The 26,474-nt window shown below is 44.3% G+C and overlaps 1 protein-coding gene across 4 annotated transcripts in view; it reads right to left on the reverse strand.

Moving 5' to 3' along the window:
• Bpifc (BPI fold containing family C) overlaps positions 1–26,474 on the reverse strand; it is a 47,920-nt gene that overhangs the window by 13,265 nt on the left and 8,181 nt on the right. For 3 of the 4 annotated variants that reach the window (XM_048418801.3, XM_085683351.2, XM_085683350.2), the window contains exons 2-11: positions 24,209–24,332; positions 19,483–19,603; positions 16,036–16,164; positions 14,265–14,420; positions 14,097–14,160; positions 12,153–12,213; positions 6,617–6,708; positions 4,512–4,688; positions 1,620–1,673; positions 190–360 (exon numbers count right to left, since the gene is read on the reverse strand). In XM_048418801.3, coding sequence (XP_048274758.3) covers positions 190–360; positions 1,620–1,673; positions 4,512–4,688; positions 6,617–6,708; positions 12,153–12,213; positions 14,097–14,160; positions 14,265–14,420; positions 16,036–16,164; positions 19,483–19,603; positions 24,209–24,332 — 1,149 coding nt within the window. Of the gene's footprint in view, positions 1–189; positions 361–1,619; positions 1,674–4,511; positions 4,689–6,616; positions 6,709–12,152; positions 12,214–14,096; positions 14,161–14,264; positions 14,421–16,035; positions 16,165–19,482; positions 19,604–24,208; positions 24,333–24,483; positions 24,619–26,474 lie in introns of those variants that run through there. The other variant, XM_085683352.2, reaches the window with a different exon arrangement.

Raw genomic sequence — 26,474 nt, forward strand, 5'->3', positions numbered from 1 at the left:
GAGTTCTTCTATCTCCATGTAAGGGCACTTCCATATATGAGCAGGTGGGTCTGTTTCAGGCAGCCCCAGTATCTACTCTTAATTTCGAAATCAACCTTCACAGCAAACATGTAAAGGCTGCTGGCCAATGATTCCCAGCAGGAACAGGACTGGTACCCAGAGGCTGCCCTCCTGCATCCTCAGACTCACAAAGTCCATGGAGACAATGGGCTCGATGGTGAAGTTCTGCCGTTCTGTGAGCATGATGACAGCAGCAGGCAACTCCAGGCTGAAATTGTTGGGGTGTAAGTTGATCACAGGAGGCCCCGTGGCCATGATCTGCAGCATGAATGGCTGGGATAGGACGTAGATCTCTGCAATCTGTCCCATTCGGGGAGAGAAACAGAGATAGAGAGTCAGGAGATGATGAGGGCAAGGCATGAGCCTGGAGTGGTTTGTGCTAAATCTTGCAACATGCAGTTAGAACAGAAAACACCTCTTTGCTGGGAATAACGGTGACTTTATTATCTCTTATCTACTCTTCGAAACTCCAACTCTATCAGCTGTGCTGTTTTATTTTTATTTTTATTATTTATTAATTTACTTGGTTTTTCAAGACAGGCTTTCTCCATGTAGCCCTGGCTATTCTGGGACTCACTCTATAGTCCAGGCTGGCCTTGAACTCAGAGATCTACCTGCCTCTGCCTCCCACGTGTTGGAATTGAAGGTAGGCACCACCACGGCTAAGTGCTTTGCTCACAGTTCTCACAGAATAAGCTATAGACTGAAATTTAAGCGAAGATCTGCCGACGTTGAGTGACTTTCTGTGAAGCAGCTTGCTCTTCTAAGGCAAACTTGAGCCTGTAAGTATGATACCTAGAATGCTATGAAGGGCTGATATTAATAATTGTCTTATTAAAGTCATGTGTAATTCCAGTACTTGGAAAAAAGACTCAAGAGGATCAAAAATTAAAGACTAGCCTGGGTTAAATACTGAGTTCCAGTCTAGCCTGAACTACATGGTGAGACCTTGCCTATAAGTAAATGAATGAATGAATGATGTAATTTAAGGATTAAGTATTCCATTCAAGCCAATCATTTTTATCTTTAAGTAAATTATTTTAAGAGTGATGGAATTTTATGGATTGGTTATTTTATGAATTTACAATACTTTTAGTTGTACTTTAATGGGTTTTATTTAGGAAATATTTCTGGATATTCGATTAGGAAGAGAAAAATCTTGCAGGATAGAAAGATGACCAAGTATGGTGGTATATACCTTTAATCCCAGCACATGGGAGTCTGAAGTAGGAGGATTGCAAGTTTACCCATGTTACATATTAAGACATTCTCAAGAAATGAAAGAGAAGAAGGAGGGTTGGGAGGAAAAGGAAGAAAAGAGAAGCAGGAAAAGAAAAAAGTTTATAAAGATGGATTGACCTATGCTTGGATAAAAAGAGAATGTAGAGAATCTAAGAGTCTCCTGGAAGTGACTTCAATGACAATATACTCATCTCTGCGGAGCAAAAGTATCGTGGTATATACCTTTAATCCAAGCATATGGGAGAATCTAAGAGTCTCCTGGAAGTGACTTCAATGACAATACACCCATCGCTGAGGAGCAAAACTTGAGCACTCACCTTGGAGAGCAGACTGCCAATTCCTTGGGTATTTTGATTGAAATAGTTGGAAATCTAAGAGAGAAAAAAAGCACTGTGTCACTGCAAGACTTTTAAAAAAGATTTATTTATTTATGCAATATCTATCTATCTATCTATCTATCTATCCATCCATCCATCTATCTGGGTGTTTTATCTGCATGTACATTTGCATACCAGCAGAAGACATCAGATCCCATGCGACTATAGTTACAGATGGTTATGAGCCACCATGTGGGTGCTGGGAATTGAACCCAGGTCCTCTGGAAGAGCAGCCAATGCCCTTAACTACTGAGCCATCTCTCCAGCCCCTTATTGCAACGTTTTCTCTGGGTTGTCTTTTCGGATAAAATGTAGAATTCTCTCTAATGTGAACTGTAAAGAGGTGGAGCCACAAAATGTTTAGGTAGCCTTATTTTATAGCCCAACCTTAGGAAATCTGGTGCCCAGAAAAGGCAAGAGACTTGCCCAAAGTCATATGCCTTCAGAGGAATCCCTTCTTCACTGGAGAACACTGTCTCATAGATGCACGATCTTTCTGCAAGTACTCTACAGTCGTTAGCAGTAAGTCTCAAGTTATTGTTTTCATTTTCAGAGATCTCCAGAGCATCAGTTGCTTAAGTAATTTACCTGGCGAGCATTTCTTTTGAGTCTAGTGCTGTTGTCCTCACCATGACAGCAATGTGTACAATTACAATGCACAGAAAACGAAGATTTAAAACGAGTGCTTTTGAGGAATAGAGAGATGGCTCAGTGGTTAAGGACCACTGACTGCACTTCTGGAGAACCTGGGTTCAATTCCCAGCACCCACGTGGCAGTTCACAACTGTCTCTAACTTCAGTTACAGGTAACTGGACACCATCACATAGACATATATGCAGGCAAAACACCAATGTACACGAAATAAGATGAATCATTTAAAAAAATAAACTGGGCGCTTTGTGTTGACTGGCCAGAAAAGGTGTTCTTGTGATAAAAGAGAAGTAACATGGCAGAGAGAGTCAATAAATAACTGTACCACTACTGCTTGCTGGTGTAAATCGGTTGTAATTACCAATAGGAGAAATCCTTATTCTATGATGAGGACAAGGATGGAGATGGTGGTAGGGGTGGTGATGGTGGTGGTGGTGGTGGTGATGATGATGTTAATGCTGGTGCTGGTGGTGCTGGTGGTTATGATGGCAGCAGTGGTGGTAGTGTAACATGAGGGCCGGCTTGTTGGGGTTTCCGTCCCGCCCGGTACCCCAACAGCCGGCAAATCCCAAAGAGAAATTACAAATCCCAAAAATTAGAAATCCCAGAAATTAGAAATCCCAAAGAGAAATTGTTATTCCAGGACAAAGATATACAAAGATCCTGTCTCAAAAAGTAAAAGTAAAAATAAAATGCACAGAGAATCTTCATACTGTATGCTTTTATGCTCTCTTTAAATTGTTTGATTGCTGAGGAAGGAGCAACAACTGCTAAAAGACTTTTGTTTATAAATGCTGCTGAACTAACCCAAGATAGGAATTTTGAAAATACCTTGGCTTCAAAACTGAAGTCAAAAGGTATGTTACTTTGGAGAAGAGATTTTGCTTTTGTTTCCACAGAAAACGAGAGACTCTGGATTTATTCAGAGTTAAGAATAATCACCTTTGACCGAGGGAGGCCACCTGAAAAATCTCCGATAGGAACAGATGGCCCAGATGACAGAGGTCTACATCCAGAACTGATCCAAGACTGCTGCCTGAGATGATCGAGACTCACAGGATACTCCAGTCATGACTTGATTATAACTCTAAATTTTCTTTAGGTCCCCTTAAGACTATCAGCGCCCCCAACCAGCAGGAAGTAGCCTGAAATACTATGCCCACATTCCCAACAAATGGATTATGGGTATTTTCCTTTGTTTAAAAAAAAAAAAGAGGGAAATGGTGCGGGAGAATTATCTGTATTCTGTCAATCATATTTTAATAAAACGCTGTTTGGCCAGGCAGGCAGTATAGGCAGGAAAGCCAGACAGGAAGTAGGGGTGGAGCAAAGAGACTGGGAGTATTCTGGAAGCAGAAGCTCTCTCTCAGCCACTCCTGCGCAGACCACTGGAGAGGAAACATGTAAGCTGCCCAGCTGGAAAAGGTACTGAGCCATTATGGCTAACATAGATAATGATAATGGATTAATATAAGTTACAAGGACTAATAATAAGCCTGACCTATTGAGCCAATCAGTTTATAATCTTATGGAGTCTTGTGTGTGATTTTCTTTGGGGTTTACCGGCTGTGGAGTACCGGACGGGACAAATACCCCAACAAGCTGGCCCTCATGTTACAGTGGTAGTGATGATGGTGGTGGTATTGGTTTGTTGTTGTTGTTGGTATTAGTGCTGGTGGTGCTGGTGGTGGTGATGATGGTGGTGATGGTGGTAGTGGTGGTGAAATTACCCAGAAGCAATAGTTATAGAGCCCTTACTCTGTACTGAGGCTGTTCTAGAAGCCATATGTGTCTAAACCCTTTAGTGACTGCTATGACCCTAAGAGTGTGGGACTCTCAGCCCCCTTTCTCAGATGAAGAAACCAATGCAAAAAAGTAGGTGGAATTGACCAGAGATCACAGATGATGAGTGCTGGAGAGTTATTTATATCTTTGTATTCTAGAATAGTGGCTAGACATCATGAAGAAGACTAAACCAGAAGAATTGGAAACACAACAATCTCCTCTCCCAAATAAGAACAACACCCATTCTATAAACCTTCATTCATTATCTTTTTTAGGAGTGATGGTGTAAAAAGACCAAGGAATCAAAATTGTGACAGAGAAGTTCATAAGGAGACACTTACTAAAAAAATGATTAAAGATGGTGGCCACAGCCCCCACCTCAAGGCTTTACTTACCTCTTTGGTGGACAGCATGGCACCAAGAGCCCCAGATACATAGTGAGCAAAGGATGCAGATTTAAAGAAATACTCGGAGATGCCAATGTAAAGCATGGAGTCCCTGCTCTGTGGGAGCTCGAAGGGGGCTGGCAGGAAGGGAGGGTCAACGAGGCTTTCCACCGGGTAGAAGGCACCCTGTGGGAAGCAGAAACGAAGACCGATTACCAGGTGAAAATGCAAATGTATCGGACAAAGAAGTTGGGATCTCTCAAGGCTGGATAAAGAAAATCCCAGAAGCTTCTTGATAAGGACAAGAGCATAAAGTCTTTAGGCTCCTTGGCTAGTGGCTATGTTCTGAAGCTCTGAGATTAAAAAATTATTTTAAATGATATGCATATGTGCGAATATGTACATGCGAGAGCAGGTATCCTCAAAGGTCAGATGCATTAGGTCTCCTGAAACTGTTACAATTGTGAGCCACTTGGCATGGGTGCTGGGAACAGAACTCAAGTTCTTTGAAAGAGTAGTTTGTACTCAACAGTGGAGCCATTCCCCCAGCCCAGAGCTCTGAAGAGTCTTGGGCATATTCACGTGTATCTATTCACCCTCAGGTGTCACTCCTGGAGATGCTCAGAGCTAGAACTTCTCTTAGGGGGAACGTGCAGTCATACAAGGAACATCTATGAATAGTTCATGAGCTAGCTTTCAAGATGTCCATGTCTGGATCTTTAAAATACACGACTTCTGGATAACTGGGGAGCCACAGAAGTACATTGAGAGACACAGACTCCAAATGGCTTAATTAAGCGATTTTGAGACATGGTCATTCCTGGTCTTACTAGGTATTAAGCATTATTTAAATGTACTGTCTTGAACAGTTCTTAACTGATTTAAAAGACTGTGAAGGAAGGAAATATAAACCAATTTTCATTCTAAAAACTGTAATATTTTGGGTATAGTGGTGCATGTATTTTTTAAAAAATATTTATTTATTATGTATACAATATTCTGTCTGCAGGCCAGGAGAGGGCACCAGACCTCATTACAGATGGTTGTGAGTCACCATGTGGTTGCTGAGAATTGAACTCAGGACCTTTGGAAGAGCAGGCAATGCTCTTAACCGCTGAGCCATCTCTCCAGCCCCCATGGTACATGTTTTTAATCCCAGCATTTGGGAGGCAGAGGCAGAGGCAGAGGCAGGTGAATCTCTGTGAGTTTGAGGCCAGCCTGGTCTACACAGTGAGTTCCAAGACAGTCAGGGCTGTACAGAGAACCCTGTCTCAGAACAAAAAGACAGTGATATTAATTTGGATAAGACTAAACATAAGCAAAATGATGGTTTTCCAAGATCAGTAACCATCATTTCTATATATTTATTTCAGTGGAGGTCAGCAGCCTCAGTAAAATCTGCTAATCTGTACAATCCATTGATGTGTTAAATTCCTCATGCATGCGTGAGTGTGTGCCGTGTTCGCATGCACGTGTGGGTGCCTGTGCGTGTGTATGCACGCGCGTGTGAGTGCATGTACATACAAGTGTATGCACGTGTATGTGAGTGCATGTATATGCAAGTGTGTATGTGTAGTCCAGAGGTTGATATTGCATGTCTTCCCTAATCACTCTCCGCCTTATTTTTGAGTCAGGGTCTCTTATTAAATCTGGAGCTTGAAGATTCACCTAGCTGGCTGGCCAACAAACCCCAAGGATTGTTCTATCTCTGCCTGGCCTTTACCACATGGGCTTTGGGAGACTGAACCTAGACCCTCATGCTTATGTGGCAAGGTCTGTACCCACTGAGCCTCTCCTCAGTACCCCCTGATGCGTTCAGTGCTAATAAATGTAGTCATTCTTCTTGCAGGCTCCTAGCCTCAAATGTTTTCCAGGAGGAAAGAGGTAAAATATCTTGATATTCCTCACTAAGAAGACAGACATAAGTACAAGGACAACAGTCATTTTCCCACCAAGAAAGGGTTTGGGAGTCTTTTGAAAGGATGCAAACATGAGGCAGGTACTATAGGAAATGAAATTGCTTGACGGGCATACTTGCACATTTTCTCCTGCACATAATTTTTGTCCTCCAAATATTCCCCATAGCCAGAGGGGTGCTCTAGAACGATAGTTACCTTCAAGTTCAAGTCAAGGTGATTCTCCGTAATTTCAGGAGGACTGATCAGGGAACAATCCAGCACAGTGTAGTTGTCAATCTTGGTTAAAACTAAATGACCAAGAAAGAAAAGAAAATTTGTGTTCATTAAAAGCTTAATCTATGAACAATGTTTGAAACGTCAATTTCCCCTTCTCATAAGAAACATGCTTACATTTGAAAACTCAGGAAGAGGGAAAAGAAAAAAGCAAATATTTTTCTCAACTTTCAGGGAAACATTAGCAAAATTTTGCACGCCTTTTTATGTGAGTGTCCATAAAAAACATTCACACACCACAATACAGTGTGATTCTTCTTTTTTTAATTTTTAAAACTTCATTATTATTGTGTATGTGTGTGTGACTGTGGGTGCACACATGTCACAGTGCATGTGTGGAGGTCAGAGGACAACTTCTGGGGCTGGTTCTCTCCTTCTGCCCCATGAGTTTTGGGGATTGAACTCAGGTTGTAAGGCTTGTGTGGTTAGCACTTTCCTACTGAGCCACCTCACTGGCCCGTGTGGTTCTATTTAAAAGCTTTTACATTACTTAATCAGTCTATTTATTTAGTGTGTGTGTGTGTGTGTGTGTGTGTGTGTATACAAATGTGTGTGGTGGTCAGAGGGACAAGTTGTACGCGTTAACTCTCCTTCTACCGTGTGGACCCCAGGAACTGAACTCGGGCTATCAGGGTGGTGGGAGGCAACTACACCCCCTGAATCATCTCCCAGGCTTCTATTTTTAAGAAGAAATTAACAAATGATTAGACTGAAGGCAGCCGCATATCTCTCCTTTGGTTCCCCCAGATGGGAGTCTACCCAGTCTCATCCATAACCCTGTAGCAGAACCCCTGCTGTGGTCCCCCTTTCCTCTCTAACCCCATCCTCAAGGGATCATCACAAAGATCTTCCCCTATCCCACCCCCCAGTTTTTCTTCCTCTGGATCATCCCAGTCTCCAGCACAGTCTCTGGTTTCAATACTGTGAACACATGTGCTGAGCAGGCCAGGGAAACAGGTAAGCCAACAAGACAAGACCCTCACTGGTCCCTCCTCCCCTTTAAGTCCAGTCTCCTAGTTTATCTCTAGGGCTGCAACAAAACACCAGCTGCACCCTTCCCTACCCCGCTGCTCACATCTCTGACTACATTTGGCAGATCACACTGTGGAAACCAAGACCATGTTAATAAAATCAACCTTGGGTCAGGAGGCAGAGCCAGTAAGTAGTTGACAGGAATTAGCCAAATGTAGTCAATGTAACAGGTCTTTCTTTGGACAGCCAGCTCCCAAATAATGGCACTGAGACTTCTTATTAATTATGAAAACTTGGCCTTAGCTTTGGCTTGTTCTCAACTAGCTCTTGAAACTTATATTAATCTGTTTATATTAATCTACGTTCTGCCATGTGGCTCATTATCTCAGTACAGTACACCGTCCTACTTCCCCTTTTTACAGCTGGCAAATCTCTGCCTCTCTGATTCTTCCCCTAGTTCCTCTCTCTCTGGAGAGGCCCAATCTACCCTCTCCTATCTAGTTATTGACCATTCAGCTCTTTATTAAATCAGTCAGAAGGTATCTTAGTCAGGTGAAATGAAACAGAGACATCTTCACACAGTGTGATCAAACAGGACTGGGTTGCATTCAGTTGAGTTGCTGGCTAAAAAGTCCCATAGAAGTCCTCCAACAACCCAGGCTGTTCCCAAGACAATGATGGATTGTTCTGAGAATTGACATCCTGGCCCCACTGCCAAGGACAACACCCACAGAACTCATCGAACATGGAGAAATTCAACTGATGCCTACATGGCTCCTTCATCTCTCCATTCTAATGATTACAGTGCAGGAAAGGACCCTGAACACTACCCAAAGAGAAACACAAACACCATTCCAGCCACAAAACCCTTGACCTACAATTTGACCTGCTTGCAGAATATAATAAGGCAATGGTGGGGTAGAAATTGTGGGAGTAGCCAAACAATGTCTGATTTGAATAATGCCTACTCAAGGAGTTGGAACCCATACCTGACATTGCTTAGGAAACAGGAACCAGAGACTAGAAAGCTCAGAGACCTAGGGTAAAACCAAACACTACTGGTATAAAAAATAGTATCAATAAAATGACTCCTAATGATATTCTGCTATACTCATACATCAATGCCTTGTCCAGTCATCCTCAAAGAGGCTTCCTCTGGCAGAAGATGGGACTAGATGCAGAGATCCACAGCCAGACATTACACACACACACACACACACACACACACACACACACACACACACACAGCTCTAAATGGGAGGCCTCCATCAAATCCCCCCTCTTCAGAGCTCAGGGAACCCTGCAGAAGAGAAGGCACATGGAATGTAAGAGTCAGAGGGGATGAAGGACACCAGGAGAACCAGGGTCTCTGAACCAACTAAGCAAGACCCATATGAGCTCAGAGACTGAAGCAACAAACATAGGGCCTATGGGTCTTCACCAGGTCCTCTGCATATATGTTATAACGTTCATCTTAGTATTTTAATGGGTCTCCTGAGTGTGAGAATGAGTGGGTCTCTGACTCTTGTGTCTGCTCTTGGAATTATTGCCCTTCTGTTGGGTTTCCTTGTTCAACTTCAATATGGTGGTTTTTGCTTCATCTTATTATATTATTCTTTGTTATATTTTACTATTATCTCTTAGAAGTCTGTTCTTTACTAATTAGAGACAGGAAGGGAGTAGATCCAGAAGGGAGGGTAAGTGGGAAAAGAACTGGGAGGAGTAGAAGGAGGAGAAACCATAATCAGGATCTATCATATGAGAGAAGTATCTATTTCCAATAAAGGGAAAAATGAAACAAAGAAGAAATTAACACAAAGACCCTTATCAATATTAAATCATAATATCAGACTGAGAGGCTTCCAACTGCAATGTTAGAGATTCTATGTAGTTAGAATTTCATTTTTTAGAGACAATAGGTATGCATCACTATTGTAGTAGAAATAGTTTTGTTTCTCTTGTAGCCCAAGATAGCCCAGGAGTCCCTGTGTAGCCCAGACTGGCCTGACTCATAATTCTCCTTCATCGTCCCTCTGAGGGCTCAGAGAGAATTTATTTAAAAAGAGATATTATGAGAAAGGAAGCTCACCAAGTTAGAGACGCCATGAAATTCTTACACAAGGTGCTATTAATTGAATGAAACGCTTGTGTTTGCATTTTCAGGACAAAGTCAAAGGCCAAAGGAGCTGGGGTCGCCAGTGAGCAGAGTCCCTGGGAGTAAAGACTTCTGTGTCTGAGGTGGTGCCAGCAGCACGTGGGCTCTGAAATGGTGTGGGATGCCGCTTTGCTGGCTACTCCGTACTCTGTGATCACCTAAATACCATGAAAGGATACCTTCTCTCAGATCCTGCTTGGTTTGTGCTAACGATGGGGATTAGAAGCAGGAGGAGAACAGCTTGAGCCGTGACTCAGCGGCTAGGAGTGCCTAACGCTCTGCTCTAGTGCCAGAGGATGCGGGTTCGAGTCCAGCCTGGTATCGATAGCGATCGATAATAGATCGTTATCAATAATCGGGGAAAAAAAAAGAAGCAGGGGGAGGAGAAGCAGTTTGCTGAGTTAGTAAGACCACAGTGCCATCCTGTGTCACGATGGCCTTCACGTTTTTAGAATTTATTTTTACATCTGTGTATGTGCACCTGCTTGTCTGTATGTGCATCACAGTGTGCAGGTGCCCATGAAGGGCAGAAGAGGGCGTCGTAACTCCCAGAGCTGGACTTAGAGGTGGCTATGTGCCACCAGATGTAGATACTGAGACTTAAGTCTAGTCCTCCGTGAGAACAACCAGCGCTCTTAGTCACTGTGCCGTGTCTCCAGCCCTAACTATATATAGCTTTTAAAATGTTCTTAAAGTGTCCAGTCTAATTAGATCCCATCACCCTCTGTGAGGGGATCAGGACGGGGATTCCTAACAGTGAAGGCAGTGAGGTTGGGGGATGAAGACACTAGCCCAAGGTACACAACACACGGGGCCCCTCCTTCTCTTCTTCCTTCCACTCAGTTCCTTTCTATCTGCACCCACTCATCCACCCTCTGTCCATTTCCTTTCATTCTCTCATCAGTTCAGTATTTACCAACCTGGCAGCCAGGCCTGATGTTAGAGCAAAGCTCCTGCCCCCAAGGATCTTAGAGTCCAGAGGCAGAGGGGACAGAGTCGGCCAGGAAATCATAATCCAATACAGGAAGAAGCCCCCTGACGCTGATCTGGTGATCCGGACACACAGTCTTCCTCTGGCTCAGGGTGAAAACCTGAGATTCCCTCCTGAGTACCTCCATGACCCACACTTGACCTGCTGGCAATTACCGCTGTCTGCTTACAAGGTATGCGTGGAATACAGGGACATGCCTTCCCTCTCTGTCACCCCACCTGAGGCTAGATGCAGTCCTTGCGTGTACGGGGTCATTGTTCTACTCTGTCAAATGGTCTCTCCGCTGCCACCTCCCTCTTCCATCTTGTCTGTTATTATCTGGGACACCAGAGTGACTCAGACTAAGAGATAGGCTTTGCAGTGTTCCAGATCCCAGACAAGTCTAGCCACCCCTCCCCCACCGGCAAACTCAGTTCTCACACTCCCCTTCACCAGGCCCTCCCCCTAGTCCTAGCACAGTCTTCAGCACCTCTGTTGCGCTCAGCTCACTCCTACCTCAGGACCTTTGAGCACGTGATCTATTGTCCCTGACTGTTCTTCCCACACGCTATGATTTGAACGTCCCTCTAAAACTCACACTTAAATTTAATTACTATTATAATTGGTGTTGGGAGGTGGGGCTTTCATAGGTGACTGGGCCATGGGACAATGCCCTCTGGAATAGTCCATGGCTATCGGAGTGGGTTTGTTACACATTTGGCTTGATTTCGTCTCTGTCTCGTGGGCACCCACTTGCCCTTCTGCCATGTTGTGACTCCTCGTGGAAACCACTGCCGGATTTAAGTCCTTAATCTTGAACTTTTCAGCTTCCAAGACCATGAGACAAATACCCTTCTGTTGTTTATAATTCATCCAACTTCTGGTATCTAATCCCAGCCACAGTAAAGGACCCAGACAATCCAGATTGGGAGTACAGGCAGCTCGATTGCTAGAGGAGGAGAAGCTAAGACGTGAAGCAGAGAGGCGGAGACAGAACGCGGACTGACGTGTGGGCTTGCTACATACTGAAGGCAGCCTCTGAAGGGGTCAGAGAAGGCTAGGCAGATAACCTGGCCAAGAAGACAGATTTAGTGCCAAACTTTGGATTATAGCCTGGGGGGGGGGTTTCTTCCTAGCTCTGCCCACTTATCCCTGAGACCCTCCTTCTGCTGCAGTAACAAAGCTGGGTCATGGTCAAGAACTACATGTGCTATGCATAGGGCTTGTCCCATATGGAAACCCGGGACTTTAATTGCAGAAGAGAAACAGAGTGACGGATAGGTGCTTTATGGCCTAGAAGAAAAGGCTGGGTAAGGTTTGAAGTTGAAGAGAACTATCTAGAAGACAGTTCCACGACTCACCCTCCAGAGCACTGATGTTGACATTGAGTGCTTCCACTTCATTGATGACCATGGGACAGAGCTGGACCAAAAGAATTTTTTTGAAAAATCATGTTGCCATGTTGAAAAGCAAGCCTTCTGCTGAGAAGACATTATCCCTGTGGCCATGACAATGCTCCCCTAAGTTAGCTGACACTCTTGGCCTGCAGCCTCCGCGGGTGTGGACAGTGTGTCATTGAGTGCTGGCTGAGCTGCAGAGCAACTGAAACCACACCCAGCTAGCCCGCTGAAAGAGCCTGGTTCTTCTCTCTGGACATGTCAAGGCCTGCGCTCTGTCCACGGTGTTGGCGTCACACCTGAGGAACCTGCTGCAAGAGCGGCCGTGTCTTTGCTGACTGGATGCCACTGCCTCCCATTGCATCAGCAACGCTAAGTCCTGACTGGAGTGGCTGCAGTTGGAACCTTCACTTTCACTGGGGCTAATTGGAGAGATCGTGAGATTAGGGATCCACTTAGGACTCTGTTGCTCCCTCTCCCTCTCCCTCTCCTCTCCTTGAGGTGGGGTCTCATGTAGCCCATGTTGACATTTGAATTTTTTATGTAACCTAAGATGACCTTGAAATTATAATACTTCTGCCTCCACCTTCCAGGTGCTGCAATTATAGGGATGCCTCACCCCATTCAGTTTATGTGGTGCTAGGGAACAAACCCAGGGCTTCATGCATACGAGACAAGATCTTTACCTTGAGAGATCCTCAGTCTTGTTTCTACCTTTCCGGAGTGGGCAGAGGCCAGCAAAGTAGATTCCGGAGAGACTCTAACTAATTTAACTAGGTTACAAACACTGATGTGTCGGCACATGCTCGTCAATGCTCACGCAGCATGGTGGTTTTAGCAGAGGCTAGGCCAGGCCCCTGGAGTCGGAACTATTAGCATCTACTTTTATACTCAGACTCCAGTTTCATCATCTGTGGCGTGGGAATGATTGTGATATCTACCTCACCAAGCTGTGAGGAGAAACTGAAATAGTCTAGAGAAGACTGCTTCGCTCAGACTCGGTATTTGCTATGTCTGCTGCTGCCTCTGTTTTGGAGACAAGATCACATGTGGCCCAGGCTAGCTTCAAACTTGCTGTGTAACTGCAAATGGCCTTGAACTTCTGATCCTCCTGTCTCTACCTCCCAAGAGAATTCTTTTTTTAATAAATAATTTATTTATTTGATTTACATTGGTGTTTTGCCTGCAAGTGTGTCTATATGAGGGATTCAGATCCTGTGAAAGAGGAGTTACAGACAGCTGTGAGCTGCCGTGTAGGTGCTGGGAATTGAACCTGAGTCTTCTGGAATAGCAGCCAGTGCTCTTAACTGCTGAGCCATCTCTCCAGCCCCTTGTCCCCAAGAGTATTCTTAATGTATTTCTTGGGAATACCTGTTATCACCCTCCCCATTCCTCATCTACCCAAATCTTACCTATATGTCAAGGCTCAGTTCCCTAAATAAACATGTCTCCCAGGAAATTTTCCAGTTCCCTGAACACCTTCAGTTAAGTCTCATTGTCACATAACCATGTAGTAAACTCAAGGCCTGGTTCCATTGTTGTTTTAAAAATCTAAGGGTTTTTGTTTTATTTTGTTTTTGGCTTTTGTTTTCTAAATTAACCAATATTTGTTTCTTTTGTTCTCAATACTTCCTACTTTAGCCAGGTCTGCATTAAGAACAAAATGCTTGTTCATCCTATAGTGGGAAACTCGAGAGAGGGTATGTAGTTTTATTAATCTGTGTGTCCTGCCACAATGCTTGGGCCTTGAGAAACTATTAAATTGCTTAGAATAGTATGAAACAAAGTATCTTGGATGGTGCTTAGCATATAGTTAGTGCTCAATAAATGTTTATGATAAAAGTTATTAAAGTATGATAGGCCCACCAATATCATTTGACCGTAGTTGTCTAACTTCTGAAGACTCACCATTTCATTCAAATTCCTCAAAATGGGTTTCTCCATGGGCTCAGCAAAGGAGTTATACAGGACACTACGAGAAATGAAAAAAAGGGGAGCTTATCAGGGTCCAAGAGACACCAGTGGGGAACTTCTCTGAGTGGTAGTCCGAGGCTCCACCAGGCTGCTGTCACTCACCTAAGGCCTCCAGAAAATGAGACTCGGGCATGGCTCACTTGGACATAGCAGTCTTGGAGTTCCAGGACTGGATGACCAACGTTATTACGGGCGAGGACGATGATGCCAGTAAAGTAGATTCCAGAGAGAAACAGATCAGCAGCTCCCGAATCTTGGCTGTATGGAGAGGAAGGGAAAGGTTACCCAAATCTGGGCCACACACATGAAGATGGGTCTTCTAAGTTCTTTGGGGACAGGGACTTTGTCATGCTCCTATCAGAGTCTCTAAGACTGACAACGGACTCAGGAGCACTGCTTGCGCCAAATGCATGCTTATTAAACAAATGATGTGGTCAGCGTGGAAATGGACAGCTAGGGGACGCTATACTTAGGTCATCCCCAGTGCTCTGGTGCTGAAGGTGGCTGAGCAATGGCAGAGCACCATTTTCGTACAGTATTCAGTTTGAGAGAGAACACCAGGTAAACATCTGGGATGGGTGAACACGGGGAAGGGATACTTAGACTATGGCCATGAGGCAGTGGAGCATGTGTCACTGAAGACTTTGCAAGGGCCCTCCACAGAATAATTCCCAACACATGGCTGCTAAGTCATCAAGGAAGTGAGGAAGTATAGGAACCTATATTGTTTATGGAGGAACAAACTATCTACAATCTATTAGCTTGGGAAAATGATACATAGACTATAAATGGTTGTAGCGTAGCCTCGTGAATGATTAAATGTATTTATTCTGAGGTGCCAACCAAGACAGACCTAACCATTATACATCAGTGTCTTGTCCGTAGAAGTTGGTTTGTTGATATACCTTGAGTTCAACTTTTCTTTCTCTCTCCTTCCATTTTTCTTCCTTCCTTCTCTTTTTATTTATTTATTCCAACCATGTGCATGGAGGTGCCTAAGAAGAGGGCACCAGAGCCCCTGGAACAGGAGTTACAGGCTGTTGTGAGCCACAGTGTGGGTACTGGGAACTGAACTCAGCTCCTCTGCAAGAGCAATCAGTGCTCTTAACCACTGAGCTGTCTCTACAATCCAGCTCCTTTCTTTCTATTCTTTTTTCCTTCCTTCCCTTCTTCCTCTGCTTCCTTACTGTCTTTTTCTACTCTCTCATACATGATCTCATTCTGTAACCCAGATGGTCAAGAACTCACAAGCTGGCCTCCAACTAGTAGCGGTCTTCTTGCCTCAAACTCTCAAAGGATTTGAATTACAGAAGTTGAACCACCATACCTGGCTTCAACCTTTTGATTAGGGAAGAGTGAGGCTCAAACTACCACCCTCCAACCTCCATGTGAGACAGGAAGCTGTTTCCCATCAGTTGACCCCGCAGATGGGGAAATGCACTAAACATCTGGTTTAGGTTAGCGGACCTAAAATGTGGAAGATGTGGGGAATTTCTCTCCAGATAGCTGGCCTCTGGTTCTTAGGATTTTTGGTTTTGGAGGGTGATTTTGAGACAGAGTCTCCCTGTGTAGTTCTGGTTGTCCTCTGTAGACCAGGTTGACCTCAAACCCACAGAGATCTTCCTGATTCTGCCTCCCTAGTGCTAGAATGAAAGGCATGCGCCACCATGCTGAGATCTTAGAAAGTCTGGTTGCTCTACGGGAAGGTGCCTTTCCTTCACCTCCCTTCCAAGCAGGGGTTTCCCGCATCAACTCTCACCTGGTAGCGCTCTTGAGAAGGTATGGATACAGAGAGAAAGAAGCCTACACTGAAAACAGCAGCACATTGTCTGCATTGCCCCCAGAAGAGAGTGGATATCCATACGATACTCACAAAAGCGGAGCCCTGACTTCCCAGTTGGCGCTGACGTTGGCAGTGCCGTGGTTGCTCAGTGCTCTGATTCCCACCCCAGGCACAAAGGCCAGTGACGTATTTGGCATTGAAAAGGCGTTGATTTTTATGCTGTAAAAGAAGAAGCAGGAAAGTAAGGGCAACACTCTGTACTTCCTAAGGAGAGCAAGGTGGGAGGCTGGAGTTGTCCTGAGATTGCAAATTTCTACAGAAGAAGGGGTCTTCCAGCTCCCTAGCAGGGTGTCTGGGTGTGGCTTTGTGCGTCTTAGCAAGATGCAGTTGAGGGAGGAAATAATCAAGCATAGAACTAAATTCATAAATAATCAAATGATCTGCTTCTCAAATTTTTTTCTTTTTGGTGTGTGTGTGGTATATGCATGCCTCTGTGTGTGTGTGTGTGTGTGTGTGTGTGTGTGTGTATGTGTGTGTGCGCGCAGTATATGCATGCCCCTGTGTGTGTGCGGTATACGCATGCCTATGTGTGTGTTGTATGGTATATGATGCCTATGTGTGTGTGTGTGTGCGCACGTGTGCACTCAGGATATGCATGCCTATGTATGTGCGCACACTGAGGCCAGAAGAGGACTCAGGTGTTCCGTCCTACTACCTCCATTTTGTTTCCTGGAGACTTGGAGGTAGATTGATGGCCAGCAAAGTGATCCTCCAGTCTCTGGTGCCTACAGGGCTTGGGGTTACAGGTCTATAAAGCCCAGCCTCCATTTTACATGGGTGTTTGAGATTTGAATCAGGCCCTTGTGCTTTGGTAGCAAGTACTCTTGTTCACTGAACTGTCTCTCCAGCCCTTTGGATTCCTTTAAAAACAAAAATAGGCACAATACTGCCATCACGGTCTGTTTGTTTTTTAGACCAGTTTCAGCGTTTCTTTAAAGGGACAACATAAGTAATTCTGAGGAAGCAGCTGCTTTTCAGGGGACGGTAAAAGTACACTGCCAGGCATTTGACACACGTGTCAGCTGTATCTCCGATTTCTACTCACTGGGACAACAAACATGCCTTCCTCCTACTGCTGCCAGGTGCCCCTATATGGAGCTGAAAAGAGTTAGCTTCTGTAAGAATCCCTGAGTGGTCGAACAGGTTGTCCCAGGAACCCGTAAAGCAGTGGGTTTGCCTGTAATCCCTGGAGATAGAAGATAGGTGTGCAATGACAAAGTATTGTGATTTTAGTGATTCCAAACTGCCCAGTCTCTTGGCAACCACTTGACAAGGCAGCTCAGTTTGGCCCTCCCAGTATCCCTGTAGGATTCTGGTGTATGTGCAAACTCCAGCCAGAGATGAGAAGATAAGAAAAGCCTATAAGTCATATATAAGCGGTAGAACCAGTTCTGAAACCCTCTGCAGTCTGACTTCGGACTCCTAGTCACTGGGTCATGGCAGGCCGTGTATTGTACAATGAGTATCTGACCTGGAGCCAAGGTTTGTACTAGTTGTACAACCTTGAGCAAGGTGCTTTCCCTCTTTCAGCCAATGGTTCAGAAAGAAGTGCTTCTCACAGGGAGGTTTGGACATGGAAATGAGGTAATCCACACCTCATTGCTGCCCAGGAGGAAGGCACTGCTCTGGACCAAGACTGGGAAAAGTCTAGAAGAACATACACGCACTAGCTGATGAATGAGGCCGCGGTTTCCCTTCCTATTCACCGTCTCCCACCTACCCTCCACCGTACACCTGAGTCCCATCGTGAAAAGAGAATCAATCAGCGGAGGTTCAGAATATCAGTGCTTTAGAAATATGCTCATTTGACACCTATAGTCTAACCCACTCTCTCCTCCTCTCCCCCAAGCCAGGATCTCTCTATGTAGCCGTGACTATCCTGGAACTCACTATGCAGACCTGCTCCAGTCTTCTATGTGCCGGGATTAAAGGTGTGTGGCACTATGCCTCACTAATCCATTTCTATAACCGTTACAGAATACACCAACGTTCTTCTCTAGGCTGTTTCTATCATATAAGCAATGCCGCAGTGAACGCCCTAGTACTTTCCCAGGGAGGATCCTGAGGAGTAGAATTCCCGGGCCAAAGACTAATATACTGTGATGGCTAATGTTGATTTTTCAATTTTATATGATCTAGAATCACTTGGGAGGCAAACCTCTGGACATGTCCTCTTAGAAAGTTTCTAGACTAGGCTATCTGAGGTGGGGAAAATCCACTCTCAGTGTGGATCGATATGTCTTCTCCCAGACAATCAGCAACGCTGAACTTTCCTTTGCATTTCTTTGTTGGTCTTTTGTGCATCACTTTTGTCCTTGAATGTGACACACGGCTAAAGTTGATCTTGAACTCCTGATCCTCCTGCCTCCAACTCCCAAGTGCTAGAAGTACAGATGTGTGCCACTGCACCCGGCTTGTGTAGATCAGGAATTATAAGCATGCAGCACCATGGTTGGCTAAAAGTCAGTGTTTTGAATGAAAACAAAGTAAATAAAAATGTAGTTTTTCTGTTATACAAGTCACATTTCAAATGCTCAGTGGCCAAGAATGATGAGTGTCTGTGGCTTGGCCAGCACAGGATTAAAATTATATCGATCTATCTATTCACGCCAGCAACACGTGAGAACACCCATTTCTCCCCTTCTTCTCCAGCACTTATGATATAGCTCTCCCTGTCCTTTTCTGCTGTGTCATTACCATTGCAGGTAAATGATTATCTTTGCAAATATATATGCAATGCCCATCTCTCCCACAGACTATCAAGGGAGAGGACTTATATTCACTGTAACATTCCTTGTGTCTAGAACAAAGCCCTGAGTGAGGCAGCTGCTCAGTAAACACATGCTGAACAGCTGGCTTTCTGCAGGTGAGGAGATTTGCGAGGAACGTTCCCTGTGCCAACTCCCTTGCAACAAAGATACCTGCGGGTTTTATAAGGGGTTGTCATTAAATCAGGGAGATTATTACTGCAAAGGGTTAGGGCAATAGATAACTGGGAAAGCACTGGGGGAATGATGAAACATAACAGCTCCTTAGGAAGCGGCTGTTTCTTTCCCCTTTAAGGTTTGGTAAACACATCCTCTCCCTCCTTTGGGGAATCTTACTGGATCTCAATTGCTGTCTGAATATCCATTTCCTCTTCCCTAAATATCCCTGGATATACGACTAAGTTCTGTTCTTTGTTGTGTAGATGGAATGTGGTTTAATGTTAAAGCCTCAAGCAAAACCTCAAGAATGAGAAAATTAACCGAGCTTCTAAGAGGCTTTCCCCAGTGTCTTTACCCCTTCTAGCTACATGAAATATACACCAGATGGTTGGAACCATAGCAGCTTTCTTGGGCCTTGAGGCAAACTGGGGAAGAGAAGTTAGAACTTAGATGGCAAAGCAGAAAAAAGATAAAGAAGTTAGGGCTGCTGAAGTTTTCTCCACTGGTTTTGAGCCCTTGAGATGTAAGACAATGCACTGTACTCCCTTACTTTGAAAAGTTGTACTTTACGTAGTCAATCTTCAGAAACTCAAGAGATTCAGAGCCTTTCAAGTCTGGGATGACAATTTCCTTTGCCATTTCCTCCATCATCTTCATGCCAACTTGAACACCTGTGAGGAAAACAGGAAGTGTTCATTTACACAAGGAAGACGGCAGTGATGTAATATCTCTACCCTACAGACGCGAGCATTGAGTAAGACCTGATGCTGAGGTAAGAGAACAGCCTCCCGACAAAGGGTGTATTGTCTCTGCTTCGCATACAGAAACTCTGCTCCTCAGAGAGGTGGAGGACCTTGCCTGAGACCACAGGCAAATTTTCATTACACGGCCAGAGCTGGTATGGACACAATAGAAGATATCCTTCAAAGGATGCTACAGTTGTTGTTGGGGACTGTGGACCCCCAGACCCTGAATTTCCTGTGACCCCCCCTGCCTGCCTCAGTAAACAACTTGTTCTCCTGTGCTTGCAGCTGCTCTGAGCACGAGACCCTCAGGAGTTCCTGATGGCAGGGGAGTGGTTTCTGGTGGGCTTGCAGCTGAGAGTTGGGACGTGGCCATTAGTCAAGGAGACCCTATATAAGCTGCCCTGGTACACAATAAAGTGAGCATTCTTGGAGCATTCGTGTGTGTGTGTGTGTGTGTGTTTCTATCTCCAGGCCCTTGCTCGGCCCGCAAACCGTAATGTAGCGATTCCGTAGAGCAGGCGTTGCGCTACAAGTCGTCTCCAGGCACGTCTTTCAGATGTGAACAAGATTATTTTTCGCCTAGGAAAGTGTGGGTTCTGGAGATCTATGAACCAAATTCTGAGCAGTGTGGCTCCAGAATCTGGGTTATGGCCAATTTCACAAAGTTATTTTCATTCTTCTTTCTTTCCAGATTGTTTGAACTCACTCAGATGTTTAGTGAAGGGTTCCCGAGTCTTAGGGGACTACTGAACCATGGAAGTTCTAATAAGAGACAGTGAGTCGTTGTGTGCGTATAGTGTTCCATTTGTCATTGGAAAGGAGTCACATTAGATTCTCCAAAGGGCCCCAAACTCAGAAGAGGTGACTGATCACTACTTCTGATTTGTCCAGGAACAACTCACTCATTTCTTTGTCTGGAAGCTTCCCAGGACACGTTTTTCTTAGCTTGTGTGTATGTGGGGGGATATCTTGATAAAGGTAACTTGCAGGACTGGCTAAATGGCTTAGTAGGTAAAGAGGCTTGCTGCCAAACCTGTTGATATGAGTTGGTTTCCCAGAGTCCGCACAGTAGAAAGAGTGAACAAGTTGTCCCCTGGCCATCTCATGTGCACTATGGCAGGCACACACACACACATACACACACACACACACACACATAATACATATAATAAAATATTAAAGTAAAGGAATGTGACCTTGTCTTGTTTCCTTACTTTGTGTTCAAGTTCATTTTAGCGGTTCTATCCCCGCTGGAGAGGAGGAGCAGACCGTAACCTGTAAAATGCTGCAGATACTGTTGTCATCGAGACAGAGCATGAAGGGATTAAAGATAAGAACCAAAGGCCACATTAGGCCTTCACACATAGGAAGAGGACGGTCACTAATCTTTTCTAGGCGTTTCGTTCACTAGGCCCTGTTCTCAGTGCTTCATACATGTTAATTCACTCAGTTCCTACCATGGCCGAGAGGTGGGTACCACTGTTGCTTTCTCCTCTTTGATATATACCCTGCAGATATATACTACTAATAATGAGCCCAGAAAAATCACATTCTACAAAAATATGGAGGTGTATAACTGGTGAGGTTAAACTAATAACAGTTTGTTCGGTGTGCCTGTACGTGTTAAGACTGTCTGCTCTACATAGGATCTCTCCTTCAAGTCTCAAACAGGTCAGTGATATAGGCCTTGTCCTCACTTCATACATGAGTAACTTGCCCATGACCCCACAGCCAGGGAATGTCATCAGGCAGGGTTTTGACGTGCAAGGAACAGAAATATCAGCATATGTTGTAGGGCAAGGCAGGACTTACCTGCTTGGAAATGTTTCTCCATTTTTGGTCAGGGAGGTCCCCAAGTTTCCCAAAACCATACAGACTATTGTTACTGCTCCTAAGTGCTCAGAGAACTAGACAGTGAGACCCTATTTCTGAAGACACTGCACGCGTTGGTCAGGACTTAGAGAAACCAAGCTGGAACTTAACTAGAAGCTTCCTCTCTGTTGACTGGCTCTCATAGTGCCAGGAGGCGCTTCACAGGCTGCTAGGGTGAATTTTCAGCAGTCTTACTTAACTATGAACGCTACTAATACTAATCAGTCAGGCAAGATTGATTACTGCTAGTGCAATTGTGGCAACTCTGTTATGGGCTAACTAACCTCTTTCTGATTGGATTTCCTATTTGGTCCACAGGGGGAATTCAAATATCACACTATAAACTCGAACAAAACCCCATGGGTGGGAAGGTCATAGGCCCTAGTAGGAAAGTTGTTCTGCTAAATGGACATGACATGCCCATCAAATGACCTTCTAAACAGCTATGTTTATTCACACAGATTAGTGCTCCGCTCAGCCTTGGCCAGAAAAATCTTCTATTGTTAAGTGACGAGTAGTGACTTCAGAATCCTAACGAGTCAACAGACCAAGAGTAAGACTATTGGCTGCCCAGACTCAAATGAGATATCTGCATCACCTTGCTCCAATGCTCAGGGAACGTCACAAAAGAAGGGAAGAATGTAAGAGCTAGGGGAGGCCCCCAGACGTGGTGTGGAGCTCTGACTTCTGGCCATGAAGTAGCAGCTATATTCTTGAACTCACAGCACCTGTGATTGACTACATAAGCGATGCACCTATTGGATCTGTTGGCACCCTCTAATGGAAGTGGTGGCGGGGCTCAGACAGCCCTCTCCTTTCCTGAGGATTTATACAGCTAGTGATTGATAGGGGAGGGCGAGACATTTTTATTTGTGGTGTAGTCACTGATAAAGTGCCTATGCTTCTGTTACCAACTCTAATTAGGACACACACTCACTCACACACACAAGGGGTCTAGGTAGGAAGAGGAAGGGGATTAGTGGAATTATAAGGGCAAGAAGGGAGGGTAACAAGGAGGTGAATACAATCAAGATACATCATATGTATGTATGAAAATGTCACAATGAAACGTGAAATTTCATATTAATTACATTTAGCTAACAGACACTAATAAAACATTTTTAAAAAGTATATCCAGGGGCTAGAGATACAGATCAGGTTGCAGAGTGCTTGCTTTGCATATATGAGGTACTGGGTTCTAATTCTAGTACTGAAACAATAAAACAAAAAAAATGTAAATTAAAAAAAATATTTCTTCACTCATGCGGTGAAGGCATGCCCCTAGTCAGCGATGAGAGGCAACTGGATTATGAGAACTCTACCTCCATCAAAAGACTTTAAATTGATAAAGTCATAGCTTAATGGGTTATTGGGAAGTGGTGGGACTGAAGGGAGTTGGGTCTGTGTGGAGGGAGTAAGTTATTGAGGAAGTACCCCTGGAAGGAGACATAGTACCTGTAGGCATGTCTCTCTTTCTGCTCATCAACAGTCCTGGCATGAGCGGCTTTGCTGTACCCTACGTGATCATAGGAACTAGATACTCACACGAATGCACATTCACATTCCTAGTGCCTGCTTACATATATAACTTTGTTTACACAACAGTTAGACATAGCAGGTTAATTTTGGACTCTTTGTGTCCAATAAGCTGTTGGGGAAAAGAGAAGTTGTCCAAATCAGCTCATCTCTCTCTTCCTTTCCTCTTCCTCCCTTCATTTCATTTGTTTCTTTTTTGACAAATTTAAAGAGTCATTCTTGGTTAGACTAAGAGTGCTTGGATTGGTTGTTTTTGTTTAAAAGAATTGGCAGAGATCTGGCAATCTATATTCAGCTAATCTGAAACAAAATGTGACAGGAGAAAAATAGGTTCGTATACTTTGATTTCTTTCTTTCTTTCTTTTTTTGGGGGTGGGGGTTCACAACAGGGTTTTATTGTGTAGCTCTGGCTATCCCAGAACTCACTCTCTAGACCAGGCTATCTCCAAATTTAAGAGCTCCATCTGCCTCGGCCTTCTAGTGTTGGGATTAAAGGCAAGTACCATCACCGCCCGACATATATTTTGATTTTGTAAAGATCCTCTGCGACATACATTTTGATTTTGTAAAGATCCTCTGCATCTTTAGCTCAATAAAGTCATATTCTAACGCTTATCTGTTTCTAGCCTTGTAAAGACCCTCTAAAAGTGCTGACTGCCACACCCCCACAATAGATTTTGTATATGATTTAGAGGATCGTAGATTCCCTCCCTTTGTGAGACAGGGTCTCACTGTATATCCCAGGTTGGCCTACAAGTTACTTTGTAGACCAGGCTGTCCTCAGCGCCACAGAGATCCTTCCTCTGTATCTGGAGTGCTAGGATTAAAGGCACGGGTCACGATACTCTTTCTAATGTATTTTTATTTGGAGCCCTGATATTGTGGTGGGGGTGGGAAGAAGAGAGAGAGAGAGAGAGAACAACTGTGTGTTTGAATATACCTTCCACCAGGGTATCTATTTTGTGGGTACCCCTTTCTTCCCAGGTGTCTGGCACATCTTCATAGGGGGTTAGGTAACCCCCCTGAGATTTTCATCTCAGACCCAGTTCACAAGCTGCTGGTTTGGAACACAGGCCGCATCTAGAGCACTTATGGCCTGACTTCTGAATGTATCCGACTCACCGTAGTCTAGTGCACGCTGGGTGATCCTTGCCTTGATTCCAGGATTAGCGGTCTGGAAGGAGGAGACGAAGAGATTCCACAGGAGGAAGCATGCCCAGAGGACTGGGACCTGCTTTGTTTGCATCTGCAGTGAACCAACAGTTAAGAGTTCCTTTAATTCCTTTTACGTCATCAGCGGTCAGTGCCACCCAGTGTTTCTAGGCTTCCTTATTTTCATTGCTTAACTTCTCCAATTGTACCTATCCATTGATGCCTTCACCCATTTATAGACTAACCTATGTATCCATCCATGTTCTGTATTAAACATAGCAAAACTATGTTGTAGATGTAGAGATGAGCTGCGTATCACCTCTCATCTCTGTTTTGCACAGACTAGGGGGTGAGCTGGATGTTTGTATGAACACACACACGTTTGTAACACAATGCAATAAAACAACTTCGGTAGGCGTATACCCTGGAAAGAATCCTGTGTGGGATAAGAAGCGGAACAAATACATTTTAGAACTAATTTATAAGTCATGTAGCCTTATGGCCATGAGACATTCTTTTGTCTGCTCAAAGACTACTGGTAGCTTCCCTTTATCTGCAGAACTGGATGTAAGCACTTGGCATGGCAGTCAAGATCTCATTTAAGCCAGGCATGGTGGCGCACACCTGCAACCCCAGCATTTAGGAGGCTGAAGCTGGAAGATCAGGAGTTCAAGACCAGCCTTTGGCACCTTAATGAGTTCTTGAGATTCTGTCTCAAAACAAATTAAAACAACAAAAACCAACTAATCCAATCAAAATATGCAATGCAAAGCTAAAAAGAGAATTTTCAATAGAGGAATCTCAAACAGCTGATAACACTTAAGTGGTCAACATCCTTAGCCCCCGGGAAATGAAAACCAAAACTTCTTTGAGATTCCATCTTATACCTGTCAGAATGGCTAAGATTAATAACACAAGTGACAGCTTGTGCTAGAGAGAATGTGGAACAAGGGGGACACTCCTGCATTGCTGGTGGGAGTGCAAACTTGTACAGACACTAGAGAAAGCAATATGACAATTCTTCAGAAAATTTGGAATCAATCTACCTTAGGATTCAGCTATACCTCTTTTGGGTATATACCCAAAGGATGCCCAGTCTTACCACAAGGATACTTGCTCAACTATGTTTATTATAGTTTTATTCATAATTGTCATAAACTGAAACAACCTAGGAGTCCTCCAACAGAAGAAAGGATAAAGAAAATGTGGTACATTTACCCAATGCAGTATGACTCAGCTATTTAAAAGAATGACATCATGAAATTTTTAGGAAAATATATGGAATGAGAAAAGATCACCCTGAGTGAGGTAACCTAGACTCAAAAGACAAATACGGTATGTACTCACTTATAATTTGATATTAGCCATTAAACAAATCATAGTCAAGTTACAATCCACAAGCCCAGAAAAAAATTAAGTAAAGAGGATGGCTATGGGGGTATTCATGGATCTCCCTGGGAAGGGGAAATAGAATAGAATTTATGGGTGGACTGGCGGCAGGTGCGGATAGGAGCAGGAGGAATCAGGTGGGGGGATGGGATGGAGGGAGAGGGTTCGGGGAGACAGCAGGAATTGGGGGGCACTTGGGGGTGATGTGGAAACCTAGTGCAGTGGAAACTCCCTGGAATCTATGAGGGTGACCCTAGTAAGAACTTTTAGCAATGGATGATAATAAGTCTGTGAACTGGTCATAGTTTTCAGTCATGAAAGGCTTCCAATGGTGCGACTGGGTTGGATTTGGTTGAATTGTTGGCCAAAGGGATCCCATGGAGACTCCTCAAACAACCCAGGCTGATGCTAGGACAGAAGATCTTTCTCTGAAAACTGAAAACAGGGCCTTGATTTCTGAGGACAACATCCACACAACTCATTGATTGTAGGGAGGTGGAGCCAGTGCCTGCATGAAGCCTGCACCCCTCTGTTTTAGTCTCTTTTTCTAGGAAGATACTCTGTAAGCTACCAAAAGAGAATTGCAGACTCTGACCCAAGTGTAAAACCTTTTACCTACAATCTTTCCTTGCTGCAAGATGTGCTGGGACAATGATCACGCAGAGTTTGTGGAACTGGCCAACCAATGTATGGCTTAACTTGAGGCCCATGCCAGGAAAGGGAGCCCATGCCTGACAGTGCTTGAGTAACCAAGAACCAGAGACTGCATAGCCCAGAGACATAGATTCAACTGGCTAAGACAAGCAAACAAACAAACACCCAATGAAATGACTCCTAATGATATCCT

This window comes from Myodes glareolus, chromosome 26, assembly GCF_982192425.1.
Source record: "Myodes glareolus chromosome 26, mMyoGla1.1, whole genome shotgun sequence".
NCBI lineage: Eukaryota > Metazoa > Chordata > Mammalia > Rodentia > Cricetidae > Myodes > Myodes glareolus.